General features: G+C 36.9%; 2 protein-coding genes across 3 annotated transcripts in view; both read right to left on the bottom strand.

The window, feature by feature from the left end:
• tet3 (tet methylcytosine dioxygenase 3) overlaps nt 1-7,216 on the bottom strand; it is a 42,573-nt gene extending 35,357 nt beyond the window's left edge. Inside the window, exons 1-2 of the mRNA XM_079871548.1 lie at nt 6,854-7,216; nt 3,770-4,484 (exon numbers count right to left, since the gene is read on the bottom strand). Of these exons, the coding sequence (XP_079727674.1) occupies nt 3,770-4,135 (366 nt within the window). The 5' untranslated portion in view covers nt 4,136-4,484; nt 6,854-7,216. The remainder of the gene's footprint in view (nt 1-3,769; nt 4,485-6,853) is intronic.
• Nucleotides 7,217-7,455: 239 nt separating this feature from the next.
• On the bottom strand, nt 7,456-15,518 carry ap3m2 (adaptor related protein complex 3 subunit mu 2). Of its 2 annotated transcripts, none has more exons than XM_079871801.1 (9): nt 15,430-15,518; nt 14,709-14,989; nt 13,189-13,360; nt 12,963-13,100; nt 12,767-12,852; nt 11,097-11,230; nt 9,841-10,048; nt 9,299-9,443; nt 7,456-8,614 (listed from the first exon to the last, which is right to left on the bottom strand). In XM_079871801.1, the coding sequence occupies exons 2-9, from the start codon at nt 14,979-14,981 to the stop codon at nt 8,514-8,516; spliced, it is 1,257 nt and encodes a 418-aa protein (XP_079727927.1). In that variant the 5' UTR covers nt 14,982-14,989; nt 15,430-15,518; the 3' UTR covers nt 7,456-8,513. The 2 variants fall into 2 exon arrangements, with proteins under 2 accessions (XP_079727927.1, XP_079727926.1); XM_079871800.1 differs by lacking the exon at nt 15,430-15,518 and adding an exon at nt 15,078-15,301.
• Nucleotides 15,519-16,430: the final 912 nt, after the last annotated feature.

Below are 16,430 nucleotides of genomic sequence, written 5' to 3'. Positions count from 1 at the left end.
GGTGAGCATAAGAGACTTCTTTCAAAAACATTTTTAAAAATCTTACCAGCCCCAAACTTTTGAACGGTGGTGTATGCATACATACAAACAAACTCAACCAACACGATGAAATTGAGGAATGCACATTCAATTTAAAAGCTAGTAGAAAAACGTAGTGCTTTGTTGTGAACTGAAGCTAGTCTGTCTCTGGAGTAGTCAGACCTCCATCTCTACATATCTACCACCACTTTTTCTTGCTAAGATGTAACCAGAAGCATTCATGCCTTGAATTGTATGGTCAATAATTAGGGAAACGGAGGGAGAGTGGGAAGGAGTGTAAGAGAGAGGGAGTATTGTGGTTTCCTGTTATAGAATCAAAGATCTAATTCTGTCCATTTCCCACACAAGCACACAAAGACATGGATACCTTTCCTTCAACTGTCCTCACTGTCCTTTGCACTTTCTGCCCTTTCTGTTTATCTGCATTTCTCCTTTACCTTTCCACGATTTCTCTATTTCTTTTGCTTCCTGAACTTCTCATCTCTTCTTTCTGGTTCTCTTTTTTTGACTCTCGCTCTATCCCTCCCCCGTTCTCCTTCCTCTTCTATTTGGCCACAGGTCAGCCCCCACGACTCCAATGGTCAAAGGTCAAAGAGCAGAGTACATAAAGTAAGCGAAAGGAATTCTCTGCACTGAGACTCTAAACCTGCTCAAACGCATATACACACACACAACTGGAACCCATGTGAGTGAGCTTAGCCTCAAAATAAAGAAAAAAGATCCGTAATTCTTTAAGCTGCAGTAGAAAAAGGAAAAAATGAAGGTTTGATAACCAAAAAAGTAAATTAAGAAATAAAAAAATATCCATTAAAAAACAGACATATCATTAGTGGTAATGATTAATAGGAAACATCTCAATTATTGCTACTCAGTTTTCAGAATGCCATATAAGTATTAAACTTCTGTGCATAACTCGCACAGTTTGTGCTTCGGACATGAATGATACCTCAAATCGTGTGGCTTGGTGAGGAGAGCTGCTATTACTATTCAAGTAATATTAACTGAATTACAAAAATTTTGTCCTTGTAAACAATAAAAATGGGCATTAAAAACATACTTAAGACTAACTTTATTAAGTATAACGGTAACACTTTACAATAAGGTTTCATTTGTAAACATTAGTTAATGTATTAACTAACATGATTTAATAATGAGCAATATATTTGTTACAGTATTTATTAATCTTTGATAATGTTAGTTAATACAAATCCAGCTGTTCATTGTTTTTTAATGTTAGTTCAGAGTGCATAAAAATGATTAATACAACATCTGAATTCCATAATGTATTAGTTAAAATTAACATTAACTAGAATTAATAAATGCTGCAGAAGTATTGTTCATACTTAGTTAATGTTAACTGAAAGTGGACAAGCTCAAAATGATCACTTGTGATCCGATCGACCAAATCGCATCTTAATACCAGGTTAAAAGAGGGCCTGGCCACTATTCTGGAAGAGGAATGGCTCAAAATCCCTCTGGCCACTGTGAAGGACTTGTATCTGTCATCCCAAGACGAATTTGATGCTGAATTGGCCACAAAAGGAGGTCCACCATACTAATAAATTATTGTGGTCTAAAACCAGGTGTTTCAGTTTCATTGTCTAACCCCTATGCTAAAAATTTTAGAATCTTTTGAGTATGCCAGTAAGCATCTACTGAGCAACCACTCAGAATATCCTAGCAAGTACCAAAAATAGCAATGTGCTAAAAAAAAAAAATGCAGAACACAGATTCAACTGCAAAGCAACCATACACAACACCCTAACATGATGGCAATGACATTTGCGTGGATGAACACTCAGAGAAATCAAAGTGCAAATCCTGTTAATTTGAATTTGGTAAAGATTCTATAATGCCAAATACACTGAGGAAAAGTGAATTCTTGTTTGTCAGAGTAACAGACTTTTAGACAGCTGCTCTTTGGAAAAATAAAAGGTATGATTAGCCACTCATATGTGATACTTCGGGAAAAAGGACACACTACAGCAGCTGCCTCTTTTTTTTAAAAAAACAAACAAAAAACAAACAAAGAGAGGCTCATTTTGTTAAGCTGTTGAGAGGGAGCTTTGCAATGAGCAGCTGAGCAATTCTTCAATGCTTTTCAGTCTCTGTGGGCTGATTTCCATACCTTAGCTAACCTCCCAAAGCAATGTGCAAACACAAACATGCTCCTTAACTCACAAACAGCCAGCAGTTACAATACTGGAGTCAAACCATCTTAATGTCACTGATGCATAGTGTAGCAAAGTACCAACTCCCATTAATCACATAATCATAATCAAATAATACGTATGTTTAGTATACATTAAAATAAATATGAATATCATAGCAATACATTTAAATATCATAATTAAAATATCAAATATATCAAGTGGAAATTAATGCACTGAGTGTATTGTACTGAAAGGACTACATTAATGCTCAAAATCTACATAAATGTAGTTTATATATAAAAGAGACTTTGAAAGAAAGTTGCAAGACTTAAGAAACTTGCCATATTGTCAGGTAGCCTAATTACAATCTAGGCGAAAATGAAGGGATGAAAGCAGACATGTCAAGACAGGACGGGTAAGGAGGAATGAGTCTAGGTGGACCAATAACAGTTAACAGACAGGAAGTGGTGCCTGTAGCCCTGCCTTTGAGTGATAAATTCTCCAAACAACATTTGCAAATTACATAGACAGATATGTAACATGCTTTTATGTACAGGGGTGGACTTTGTGATTTGGAGACCCTAACCCTAAGCAATTTCAGGTATAATACCATCTATGCACCCTTTCACCTTTGTAACCCTTATTTTGCTGTCTCTTACTCAAAATATATAAATATATATATATATATATATATATATGGATGTCTGTGTAAAGACATATATATATGGATGTCTGTGTACATTGTAAATAGAAACCTTTGACGTTCTCCAAAAATGCCGTTTGCCATAACCGTTTCTCTAGAATAAAGGTTTCTCTAGAATCTCGTAGAATCGGGTCTGATCTTGTCGCTGTTTTTCATATTAATGAAGTAACTGCTGTGTGTGTGTGTGTGTGTGTGTGTGTGTGTGTGTGTGTGTGTGTGTTGTTAACTGGGAAACTGTTAACTGGGAAATTATCTGTGATTTGAACTGGGCCTCTCCTAACAGGCTCACAGCACTCTTTTTCTGACAGGTGTTTTGGCAAGAAAGCAAGGTTCACCATTCATAAACCCTGCCTGTGTGCTGTAATACGTCTGTTGTTCATATGCTACACTCACCGCACCGGCACAAACAAAAAAAAAAACGGAAAAAAAGAGACTTTGGGGAGTTTGGCAACATTCCTTTTTGTCTCTTCTTTTTTCCTGCTTCACTGCGGTAACTGCGTTTTATTATTAAGTTATTCCTGACAACTTTCCCGTTGACTTAGCTCTGCTGCTACCGTTTTACTCGCACTCGCTCCAGCCCTACTGACTCTGCTTTAACTTTCTCTAAGTGTCGAGTTGCTACTCGCGTGCAGAACTAATGAAATGATCCACGAGAAATTCACGATAGGGGGTCCCCGCATTCGCAAGATGCAATATTAACATGAATCATTTTTCGTATATTCAAGATATCACCAAGTTTTAATGATTAAGAAAATTAATACATTCTATATTATTTCTAAATGCTTCTGGGTATTTGTAGGGGCCCTAAGTGGCTGCTTGCCTCACTTATTGGTTATGAACAAAAACAGAAGTGTAATATGATCAAATCTTTTACCTCCCATGGGCTCTTCCTCCTCTTCAGCTCATCACACTTTCTCAGTTTGCAGATCTGGTGTCCGATCTTTCTGTTCAGGCAGTTGCTGCAGGAACCGCAGTTCTCCTTCTGCATACAAGGCCCACATACGCCACATCTCTTTCTTTTCTTTTTTTGGGGTACCAGAGGCTCCATCAGTTCTTGGTCCTCCATATGCGGCAAGGTGAACATTCCTGCTTGCTCATGCTCAGACCTGATGTAGTCAGCTGCGGGAGAAACCACCTTTGTGCTCCTGGCCCCGAGGAAAACTTTAGGGTCCTCCTCGTCCACAGAGAATTCATATATGTCCTGGACGGGAGGGCCAGAGCCACCCTTCAGCTTGTGCATACTGAGGGTCCCACTCTCCTTAAGGACAAGAGAGTGGTAAAAGTGGCCACTAACGGTTTCAAAATACAAGGTAGAATATAAGGTTCTTCACAACACAGCACAGACCAGTCCATAAAGTGTGTGTGCTGTGTTAGGACCACAAGGAAGAATGTTTGCAAAGGGGTTTAAAGGGTGGCGATGGGCACAAGAGGTAGTTCTTGGCATGACGTCATTCACCTGCAGGTGCAGCAGGAATGTTAGGAATAAGGCCGCAGGTGATGGGGAGCATCTCTCTATTACACAAACTTGATGTCATTTGGATGTAGACAAAAAGCAGTTCAGCTCATTGCCACTTAAGGCAGTCTGGGGACTGTATGGAGAGAGAGAAAAAATAAGGATATATTTCAGTTTTGGTTAAATTAACTACTGTCAATAAAAATAAAAACATTTTTCATCTTAAATTCAAATAAAAAAAAATATTGTATTATTGGCATGGCTGTAAATAATACAATATTGCCAAATATTGTCTGGATTATATGTATAAAAAATAAAGATCAAAATAATAAGTAAATATTAGAATCTATCTATCTGTAAATTAGGCTAAGATAAGTTGGGATATGGATATATTATCTATGTAATATAAAGTTTTTAATAAGATTCATAATAAAGGTCGAAAGACATTGACAGTATCAGCCTGAAATTTCATGATCGTTGTTCAGTCTCGTTCAATTATCTCCAAAGGGGAAAACCCCAAACAAGACAAAGGTACTGAATCACGATATGCTACGTGTGAAATGTGAGAAAATGCTCGGTTAGAATGGCGAATCTCTATGAGACAGCACTGCTCTCCACAGCTCTTTGTTTGTCCTCTATGAGTCTCAATGCAGGTCTTTCGCTCGACGCTCTTTGTTCAGCGCTTGGGGACCGTCAATAAACTCAAATATTTTAACAGTAACTACGGGTCACGCATGTATTATTGAGCATTGTTGTTAAGGTATTGCATAGTTACACGTCAGTGAGGAATCGTTAACAGAACGATATGATTCGCAATGACGCGTTATTTATTTGATAAAGTATGTGTGGAAGGTAATTGGGTTTTAATGAGGAATTCCCTCTGTGCCTGGCTTAATGTTTAGATAGATATAAAACACACTGCAAAGAAATTACTACGGTAGCTATACATAAACTGCAAGTCATCCAATATTCTTCAACTAAGGCGAGTAGGCTATGACTTTTTATATAGCCTAGCCTACTAAGATATACAAGTTGTACAGTCTAGTCTACATAGACATTATTGGTAGTAGCCTACGAGCAAAATATAGTTCGATATGGCAATGCTTGAGTAAGCAGAACGTAAATGCTTAAATCATTTTTTAGAGTTTTTAAGCGCTCTTAAACTTTGTAACAATATTCCCATTTTTATCTGATACAAATTAAAAAAGCTAATTTAGACATAGGCTATAGTCTTCAACGCGCCCATAAACCGTGTAAAACGTTGTAAACATATTGAAAACAGTATTCTAAAAGCATAACAGAAAATATGTGCGCCCGTATCTTGTGCAATCTTTTTGTGAATCCAGCACTGGAAAGCGTTACAAGCCTCACTGTCTGGTTAGTCAAGTATTTCTAATTTGTAGATTAAAAACTTGATTAGACACTATATCTATTGAATTAAAGAAGAGAACCTGCTGATTCGGATGAAACCAGTTATTTATTTTAAAGTCCACTGATTACTAATTATTGTAGCCTACTTTAAATAATACTTACATGTGAAAATTGTTTTGTCTTGCAAACCCTTCATATTTTTACACTTAGGCTGTCACCTCACGATGATGGTGGTAACAGTAATTTCACCCATGAAGGTAATTTATAAATTACTAAATAACGGTGTTGCAAGTCACACCGTGTTGCAAAATATTTAAGGGTTAATCTGCTAGTAGTGAGCGATCTTTTAAATGAAACTAATGTCATTCAAACAGAGTAGCCTACATAAGCACAGAGCTAGATCAAAAATAAACCCGTGTGAACCCTATTAGTATGGCGAAATGAAAAGTATAGCCTATCCTGTAATCGACTAAGGCAATCCTGCCTAATCGTTAAATGGCCCAAATATAAAAAAACAGCCAGTCAAGTGTGTCGCACGCGCTCTCTGAGACTTGAGCACGTGGCTCCTCGCTCAGCCGGGCGCTTTAACTGGCGGCAAAAATGAAGAGTTCAAGAAACTGAGGTGTAAAAACCGGCGATTGATTCATTAAACTGTGAACAAATACACGCCCGTATTAGCTTTTCCGATTTATGTTGACAAACAAGTGACAGTTTTCCTTGGAAGGGTGAGAGAAACGACACATCAGCAAGGCCCCCCCTCTGCATAAAGAAAACAACACCCCGGGGTGCGTGATGCAGCGTTGCCGGGTGCGATTCGTTACAAAGACACAAAAAAGAACATTTCGGAGTAAACAGAATGTTACATTTATAACGCATTCAATACACTGTAACAAAGGCAGTTCCAACGTTTTCTGGTGTTGTCGTTACATTGATAGCTCTCATTTTCACCGCATAGCCTGATGATACAATCGAAAAAGTTATCAGTAATCGATGTGTATTGCGCTAATCACCTCATTAGGGATTCAAAAACGTACACAGGAGAATACACATCTTTCACTTGTGTAAAATTGACGTTTTCCCCCAAAGAGAAAAAGTTTCCAAAATGTAAAGAAATAAAATGCAGGAAGGACTTACCAAGCGATGGAAACGTGCTCGTGCGTCTTGTCAAACCCCATTTAGATTAAAAAGATGATTTACTTTTAAAAATATGACATGCATAGTCAACTCCACATGACTAGAATGACTAAAACGCAAGTAGTTTTTATCTTAAAATGCAGTGCAAATGAGGGAAAAGTTCATTTGCTGCACGGGTTAAAAAAAATACTAAACAGTCAGGACATGACATGGCGAATTTCACGATAAGAAAAAAAGTTGATATTTCATTATGGGACAGACCCTTTAAACTTTCCTCTAAGTCTCGTACATGTACTCTAGGGAGGTTTTAGAGTTAAAAGACGACGATGAGGAGGAGGAAGGAGAGGCGGCGAGAGACTAAAGTAAGTTGCGGAATGGAGTTCAGAGAGAGCCGTGGAACGATGGGGTTAAAGTTACGTCATCGCGGTTTGAAGATTTGAACAGAACTTTAAGGGAAGAAAAGTGTTAAACGCTCTCTATAAGACTCGATGGTATATCACGTTGCCAACATCCTTACCACATGGTGACATTTAATCTCAAGATATTAACATAATACACATTTTAAAATTTGCCTGGTTTAAGAGATGCACACTGCCAAACATAGGGCGTTTTTGTGTATGTTTTATTACATAGCACTGTAAACAGTTGTATTTATCTGAAAAACAATAAGGAGGAAAGAAAACAACATCAATAGTAGGCTATACTAAAAACAAAATTCACATCTTTCCTATTAAATTTCATTCAGTTTCCATAAGCAAACAAACCATGAATCATCATCATCAAATGTCTAGAACTGCACTTTAAATGACTGGACAGATGCAAATACTGTGCTAAGAGTCCATCATTTCTTCAATGCATGGGTAAGACAAATGATACAATCAAGCATCACAAATAGCATTATTATGGATTGTTATGCTTCAAATAGGTTGGTTATGGTCAGATATGCAATAAATAATATGAGAAACAGTTTTCAAAAACATTCAAGAGATTTATACTGTCAAAATAGTACAGTAAACAAATAAAGAAAAGCTTCAGTGTTAAACCATCTGAAATATGGTTTACTTTGCACACAATCATTGGGGACGGAAGCCAAAATCAGTCTCTAATGGTAATATAAGACAACTGTTCTGCAATGCAGAAATTAGTCACCTATTGCCTCACTTCTCAGAGGCGCAGATCAATACGTAACAGTGCAGTTCAATCTCATGAAGAAATGAGACTCAGAAATGTCAGGATGGAAATACAGTGTCAAGGACAGAGTTATAAAACTGACAATCAGAAATAAACCAAGAAACAGTATGAATGAACACAGGAGATTGATGGAGGTTTCAGAGCAAATGTTATCCAAACAAGCTGTAAATAAAATGGATGAAACATTTTTAAATAAGAAAATGAGGCTCAGAATTGTAGTTACTGTCCCTTTAACCTGGGTGGACCTGTAATAGCACATTTGATAGTGTTAATAACAACATTGCCTCTTTGGGAGTCACACGCTTCCATTAATGGCTGACAGTCGTATCATACATTTTCCTGAAAAAATCCTGAAATGCATTCCAAAGGACATGTATTTACTCAAACCTGTTCCCTCTCTCTTTTCTTCGTCCCCATTTTGCCATAAACCCATTGTTTTAATTATGGAATGGAAGCAGAAAGAGGTCCTCTAGGTTCGGACCTGGAATTTGCCAGCCTTGGTCATGTATTTGATGCCTTTGAAAGGTTTGTACTTCTCGCCGTACATGTCCAACCTATTTACTTTCAGACCTGTCGGGTGAGAAAGCGGAAAGCAAACATGTCAGTGGCGATTCGAAGCATATGTATGTGGCACAATAGAGTCTTTGGGGAAAGGTTGCGAATGCTAACAGAACTGAATCAATGATCAGTCAATGCGCTTGAAACCCTCTGTCTTACAGTGCCATGTTACAGGTGCAGCTGTTCCAACCATCTGTTTCAGAATCAAACAGCGCCACCTCCTGGCCAGATAATGCAAATGTCATAAACAGTCTCACTTGCACATTCATATGCAGAATTGCACTTTATTACATCCCCTGTGGGAGACTAAAAAAAACACACAAAAATTCTGATTGAAGGTCAACTGTGAAAATTTCTCTGTTCACATTTATTTTACCAGAGCAAAATCTCTGAGGTATAACAAACACATTTTATATTTTAATGGACTAATTATATATTCTTTTAATGCAATACATTTTATATCCCCAGTGGCAAATTTTACTGAGCATAGTAAAATAATACAATAAACATCCACAATTAAATGTGAACTAATAATCCATAACTGTTTAAATTCAATTAGTGGGCTAAAATGGTTTTAAAAAAAAATGTATAAAACACATACAACTTTTTGTTACTTTTTTTATGAACAATCTTGGTGTTGTGTTGGGTCAACACTTCTGAAGCAAAATCAGTTAAGAAATCAATGATCTGTGGTACCTGAAATGGCCAGCTGCTGAATCTTGAACTGGATGTTGATTGTTGGGTTTTCATCAGGTTTGGAGGCTCCAGTCTGGAGACTCACAGATCCTTTTAGACTGGGCAGTTTCTGGGGGTTTATCTTACCCACATCCCATGACAAAAGCTGCAAATAACAACAATATTCATCGCAAAATGAATATGCAGCTTCTGCCAGTTAAAAATTCACATGAAACTAAATAAAAAGACTGATGCACATAATGACAGCATTATATTATATTATATTTATTATATTATGAGCCCATATCTGGTAAATCATGCTATTAAAATGTACGTATTTATTTATTGACACCATTAAACTAATTAATATTGGATGATCAGGGAGCACTTCTTAGCCTTTGCACGTGAAAAAAATACAATGCACACTTGACATCACTGACTGATTTTTACAAGGAAAAACAGTGTAAAATAAAACGTTCAATCAAGTTTGCTCTTAGTTAACTCAAAATGAACATCAGCAGCACCTAAAGAACAACGAACACAGAAAACAAATGCTTGTTCACCTTGGTGACGGGGTCAAAAGTGTAAGTGCCCTGTGAGGCGTTGAGGTTGGCGTTGAGGACGCCACGGGGCAGCTGACTGCTCACCAGGACAGATTCCACCGCCTTACCCATGGTCTGCTTTGGGCCGAGGGTGAGCTCAAAGCGACCTTGAGAACTGCCCTCTCTGAAGCTGATGTTATGCTTTACATACACTGGGATGGCCACCAGGCTGAAGAATAAAGCAATGAAGTATTCAAATCACAGATATAACTGTATATTAAACTGCAAAATAACAGCGTATAGCTTTGCTCAGAAATGTTCTATAATGTGATATATAAAATGTATTGTGTTGTTTTAATCTGTAATAATATTTCAAAAATATTTTACAGTGTTTTTGATCAAATGAATGCAGCCTTGGTGAGCATAAGAAACTTTTTCCAAAAACATGAAAAAAAAAAAGTTACCAACAACAGAATTAAATGACTGATATTAGTAAGGGATTCTTGAGATTGTCCCACTGCTCTACATAAAAAGGGGCTTTCGCACCAGGTAGTTATAGGAACTCAGTCATAGGCACTAACCACCAGGGCGGTCCCCTGAGAACTAAATTTTCCCCTAGGCCGGGCCATTTTCCTGGTTGCATTCGCAACGTAAGCCGGCTGGCAGTGACGTCATTTCAGCATGGTATTCAACAACTGGAGGATGGCGTGATCGGCACTGTGTTTTTGTTGTGTGTTGTGGGTTTCGTGATAGTGGAGATGGAATGTAGTCGTATAATTTATGCGATTGAAAAAGCAAAAAAGAGGGCTTAGAGAGACTACATTTCCTACAAGTGCTACATTTCATCGAGGCAGACAAAGGCGACAGGTAAATGTTAGCCATCACTGTTTTCCATATCCATGGAGTTAATTCCTGTATATGTAACCTTTGCGTTTACATGGCCATTTTTAAAAATGGTTGGTGCCGGTGCTTTGTATGGCATGCATTCGGCCAATCAACGTACACTTACGTCACTGATAGTTCCTGTTGTGCTGGGTTAGACCCTACTCTGATGTAGGAGATCATAGTTCCTATAACTAAAATTGTTCACAGTTCCTGCAGAGCGAACACCACAAAAAGCAGGTACTTCCACCAATAGTTATAAGAACTATGAAACCGTTCCTCTGGTGTGAAAGCCCCTAAAATGAATATCTAAACGGGATTTCTTTTTGGTCATTTCCCCACTATGATTTACTAATCCTGCCTTTAAAGCTAATCATATGTTGGGATGTTCTCACTTCTGAGAGCTGACGTGGTAGGAGAGGAGGCGGAAGTTTCCGTCTGGTGGGATGAAGGAAAGAATTCGCTCGGCTTCCCAACGCTTGAACCGCACACAGGGGTGGAAGCTGACATCATCCAGGAGTCGAGGGTTCTACAGAATGACAGATGCCGAATGCAAAAGAAAAAAAAGAAAGAAAAGGAATGAGGTACAGTATATGGGTTAGAGTTAATAAGTATATAGTGATATAAAATATATTGCAGACTTAAACTTATTGCAGAAGTGCATTTGGTCATTTTGTAAAAGTGAAACATGTTCTAAATTGATAAGCAATTTTGAAAAGTGAAGATGTCAGCCCAAGATAACACAAGAAAAGCATTATGGAGTGCAGCTTTAAAGGTATTGAAGTCTTCAAGTAAGTCACTTTTCCTTTAAATGCTTTTCTCATTTTTATTAGTTTTGTTTTTGTAAATATTTCTGTTTGGCTTTACTTTATTTTTTATTACAGTTTAGTTTAAGTAATTGTAGAACTTCAAACTGAAACTTATTTTATTTCAGTTAGTTGAGACCTATTTGGACACTTGTACCGGTATATGCAACTTTATATAAAGAGCTGGGCGATAATATAGTTATATTTTGCAATGAAATGTAATTTAGAAGAGCTTTTTTAAGCACGATGTGGAGCAGAGATATAGTATATATATATAGCTTTTATAGAACAGCTATTTTAATATTTACTGCAGTGGCGCAGCAATGCTGAAGTAGTGAGGTCACAGGTGTATGTTTGTAGAGTAATTTACAATGGCTTTGAACATGGCTCAACCAATCAGAATCATAGACTGGAACTATCCGTTTTATAATTTGATAATTATTAATTCATTACTTAAGTTATTAAAAGAATTGTTCACCCAAAAATGAAGATTATCCCATAATTTACTCACCCTCAATCCATCCTAGGTGTATATGACTTTCTTCTTTCAGCAGAACACAATTGGAGCAATATTAAATAATATCCCGGCTCTTCTCAGCTGCATTGAATAGTGCCAGAGTTTTTGAAGCTCAAAAAAGCGCATCCAGGACGTATGACGTAGGTGTAGCGTAGGCTTAGGTAAGAACTGACGAACGAGGAAGCCCAGAGGATAGAGCAAAACAAAACACAGCTCACGAAACGTCTAAAACAAGAAGTTTTAAAAGAAAAACATCAGAGGGTTTCGATATAAGAGAAGAGGAGCTACGCCCTACATCGTGTCAGAGGTCACGCTTCTGCCGAAACTCGACTCTCTCATAAACGCGTGTACGCCCGTTGCAGAAAGCCAGTGATTATAGTTTATAAAGTTTTAAATATGGATATTTTTCTTACAAAAACCCATCACTTTGCTTCAGAAGGCATTTATTAACCCACTGGAGTCATATGGATTACTTTTTCATAATGGATGGATACGCTTCTTGGAGCTTCAAAAACTCGAGCACTATTCAATGTCATTACAAAGCAAGGAAGAGCCAGGATATTATTTAATATAACTCTGATTGTGTTCAGCTGAAAGAAGAAAGTCGGGTGAGTAAATTATGGGATCATTTTCATTTTTGGGTAAACTATTCCTTTAAAAAACTCTAAGACACTGGTGTATTGGTTGTTCAGGACTTCAAAAAGTTCAGCAAACTTATTTTTGAAAAGATGTCCAGATTTACCATAAATGACAAGGTGAGATCAGGCATTCCTGTAAGTTTCACACAGGCGTCTACCACTCCCTGGATCTCTGCTGTGATAGTGGAACCTTTGAGGGAAAATATATTCATTCATAAATGATTTGCTGATTCATAGGTTAGTGATCAGACAGCAATGTCATCTGTGAAATTCGAAATTCGGCCAAATAATAAGATCTACCTGATTTGTCAATGATAGCGTCGATTTCTTCCACCACATCAAAGTAAGCTTCGTTGTTGGTATATTTGACTCCTGTGCGCCGCCATGGTACCACTGACAGCTGACCTGTAGGAAGCTGCTCACCAACATTAGTACTTCCTGTGCACAGATAACAAACACAAGAAATTATTATTATGGATTCATGAGCTGAGAGACGTTTAACACACCACAAAATCACACAGAATACCTGTGATGGTGTTCACTACTGTGCGCAGGATGGTTGGAGGTTTAATAAGCTCTTTTAGGATGTTTGATTCGGTGGCTAGAGGGAAGCCATTATCCAACATCTCCTCCAGCAGCTCATAGACCACAACAACATTGTCTTTAATAGCTGCCTCTGTGCACACCCCAAAATAGTCCTAAAGGGGAAAATATAACACATTAATTGAATGTTTTCAGAAGTAATGGTAGCACTTAAAAGTAATGCTTTATATTAAATTCAGTAATATGTTAATATATTTTATAAAACGGATCAGTAGTTCATGTAATGTACCACGGTAATCTAATCTACCACATGTAATATAACCACGGTAAATGTACTGTGAAAATACCATGTTCTATGAATATCGTACTCATTCAGTATATTTTATACTGATCTACCATGTTATCACCATCTGATACCATCACTGTACCATGGTAACGCCACAGTACTTTTTTGGTTTGAGGTGTTTTTGGTCATGATATCATGGTAATATGATACAATTTTGGACATGTACACTACCGTTCAAATTTCTAAAGTTTGGGGTCAATAATATTTTTTTAAAAAAAAGAAAGGAATCATTTTATTCAGCAAGGATACTTTAAAAGTGACAGTACAGACCTTTATAATTATACAAAAATCTATTTAAAAATAAACGCTGTTCTTTAGAACTTTCTATTCATTAAAATTTCCTGAAAAAAGCATTACGGTTTCAACAAAAATATTAAGCAGCTCAACTGTTTTTAACATTGATAATAATAAAAAAATGTTTCTTGAGCAGCAAATCAGGGTTACACTTTATTTGAAGGTGTCTTTGTTACACTGTATATTTTAGTACTGAGTAATATCAAGTACATATAGGCTTACTATAGGGTTAAGATTAGAGTTTAGTTTGATTTGGTTTAGAGTTTAATTTATAGTGATTACTATATTTTTGAGCCATGAACAATGAGTTTAAACAAGTTTCAGCTGTTAAATAACATTCCAAAGTGTTTAAATTCATTTTTTGACCTTTTTATGTCAGGCGGTACAACCAAATAGTTGAATGTATACTGTAGTTTTACCACCTGACATGGAAACTGTACAAACCGATCCATACTTGAAATGAGCAGTTTTTACCAGTATTTGAGAGAGATCTACAAACCTTTTCACTCTGCCACAAGGATCAGTTGGCCTCCTATGGATGATGCACTATCATGTTAACCATTACCTTGTCAATTCATAACAAAAGAGCCATGTTTGCAGTTGTGCCACCCTGACATTTGAGAAAATACAAATTGCTGGACGATTTTTATTTTATTTTATAACTAAGACACCATTTTAAATAGTTGTCTTAGTCTATTCATTTGTTTGAACAGTTGCACCACCTGACATTTTAGGGGTTTAAGATAACAATGCAACACCAGGACACAAAAAAACGCACGTTATGACATTGACCCATATATCAAAGCAAAATGGTATTACAATCTAACAACATGGCAAATTAGAAGAATAAAAATCACACGAACCTGAAATGTGTCCACCACACGATGGAGGAACTCGATGACAAACAGAGGAGGCACCTCGCTCTGTATGACGGCCACGAAGTAGATGCGATGTCGGAGCACGTTAATGAGGTAGTGGTGCGGGGTCGGGATCACCGGAGGCACGTTCTCCGGTTCCGTGGCCCGTTCCAGCGCCTCGAAAAAGTAATCGCAAACGGATCGGCTGACCACACTCTTCCAGTGCTTCTCCAGAAAGATATCCCCCGATGCGTTAACCAAGAAAAGACTGTGGATCATCGTGACAGCTGGAAAGACAAAGCAAAAAATGTGAAACGCAAATTACAAAATATTTTTTATGACAGACATGATGCTTAATGCAGATCTGAAGCCTACATGGTCTTTAGTCGTTCAGAAGAGTAAACCTGCCAGCATCTTCATGGGTAACTGATATAGGCCTCTGAGCTCATTTGTTATTCTACATCCCTATCTGGTTACCGGATAGAAGAATAGATTGTTTTTAAAAGCTCGGATGAAGAGACAGGAACGAGCTGGTTTAGTTGTTAACATGATCACATCACCATCCCCGTATCTATGCGTTAATATTTTCTCCTCCCCTCTCTCGCATCACAGGACTGTCTTGTGACAAGCTACGGATTAAAAAGGTTCATTCATTCCACATTTTCACCAGCCGTTTCTTTTTCTTTGGGTGTAAATGCCCATATCATATACATTAAATAATACTCACGATTTCTGGATTTAATTTCTGCCCCTTCCCGTGATTTTTTAAATAAAGCACAACCAGAAATGTCGCTTCCTTCTGTTATTCTGAGACTAGAAAATATGTTATTGACTGTCATTCGTTCTGACCAATGGTGGGCTACGTATAGCACCTGTGCCCGCCCACTCTAGTTTTAATTGGTATATATTGCGGAAGTTAGTTGACAATAATACTCAAAGTTCATTGGACAGGGGCAAATAAACGTCACCGCACAGCGTTTTTTTTTATTGGCTCAAGGTATCGTGCCCTCTGACAATGGGCATAAAGGTTGAAAAAGGGGCTGCCAACACACTCTCACATAATAATACACTCTCTAAATAATGCATATACAAGACATATTGCTTTTTTTGCACATAAACAAAAATCATTACAAATATTTTGTCTCCACATAGATGCCTGTTAATCCTGTCACCATCTTTGTGTTTCTAACTTCTCTGTATTAGTAAATATACACTTTTGAAATTCTAGTCCTTTTCAAATATGGAAACAAAAGATAGCATGTTATATAGAAACATAGATTTCTGTCTATATAGACAGATCATTTTCATATACAATAGTAAAACAAATGTTAGTATTAATATCATGTTTTATTCAATCCTTTGTGTCCCCATGATATGGGCCAACTCTGTAAAGATTCTAAACTACACTGTCCAAAAACAAACATAAAAATAAATAAATAAATAAATAACCCCTACTAGAAATAAAATGAGATTTTAATGCCACAAGTGATTTATTTAGGTATGACCTATAGTCCAGTATAAAAGATTGACATACATTTTGAGATCTACTAAAGATTAACTTAAAAAAAAAACATTGTTAAACAATGTTATTAAAAACTTTAAGTGTGTGGTACATGATCACAAAGGTAATCTAACTGTAACATTAAATTTAATCTTAAATATATAATATTATATACATTTAATATAGATATTGAATATTAAATTAATATTAATATATGTAATATATAT

The sequence above is a fragment of the Squalius cephalus genome, assembly GCF_949319135.1.
Source record: "Squalius cephalus genome assembly, chromosome: 5".
Lineage (NCBI taxonomy): Eukaryota > Metazoa > Chordata > Actinopteri > Cypriniformes > Leuciscidae > Squalius > Squalius cephalus.
Note: the sequence above shows the minus strand (reverse complement) of the source record. Positions and strands in the feature narration are given on the sequence as shown.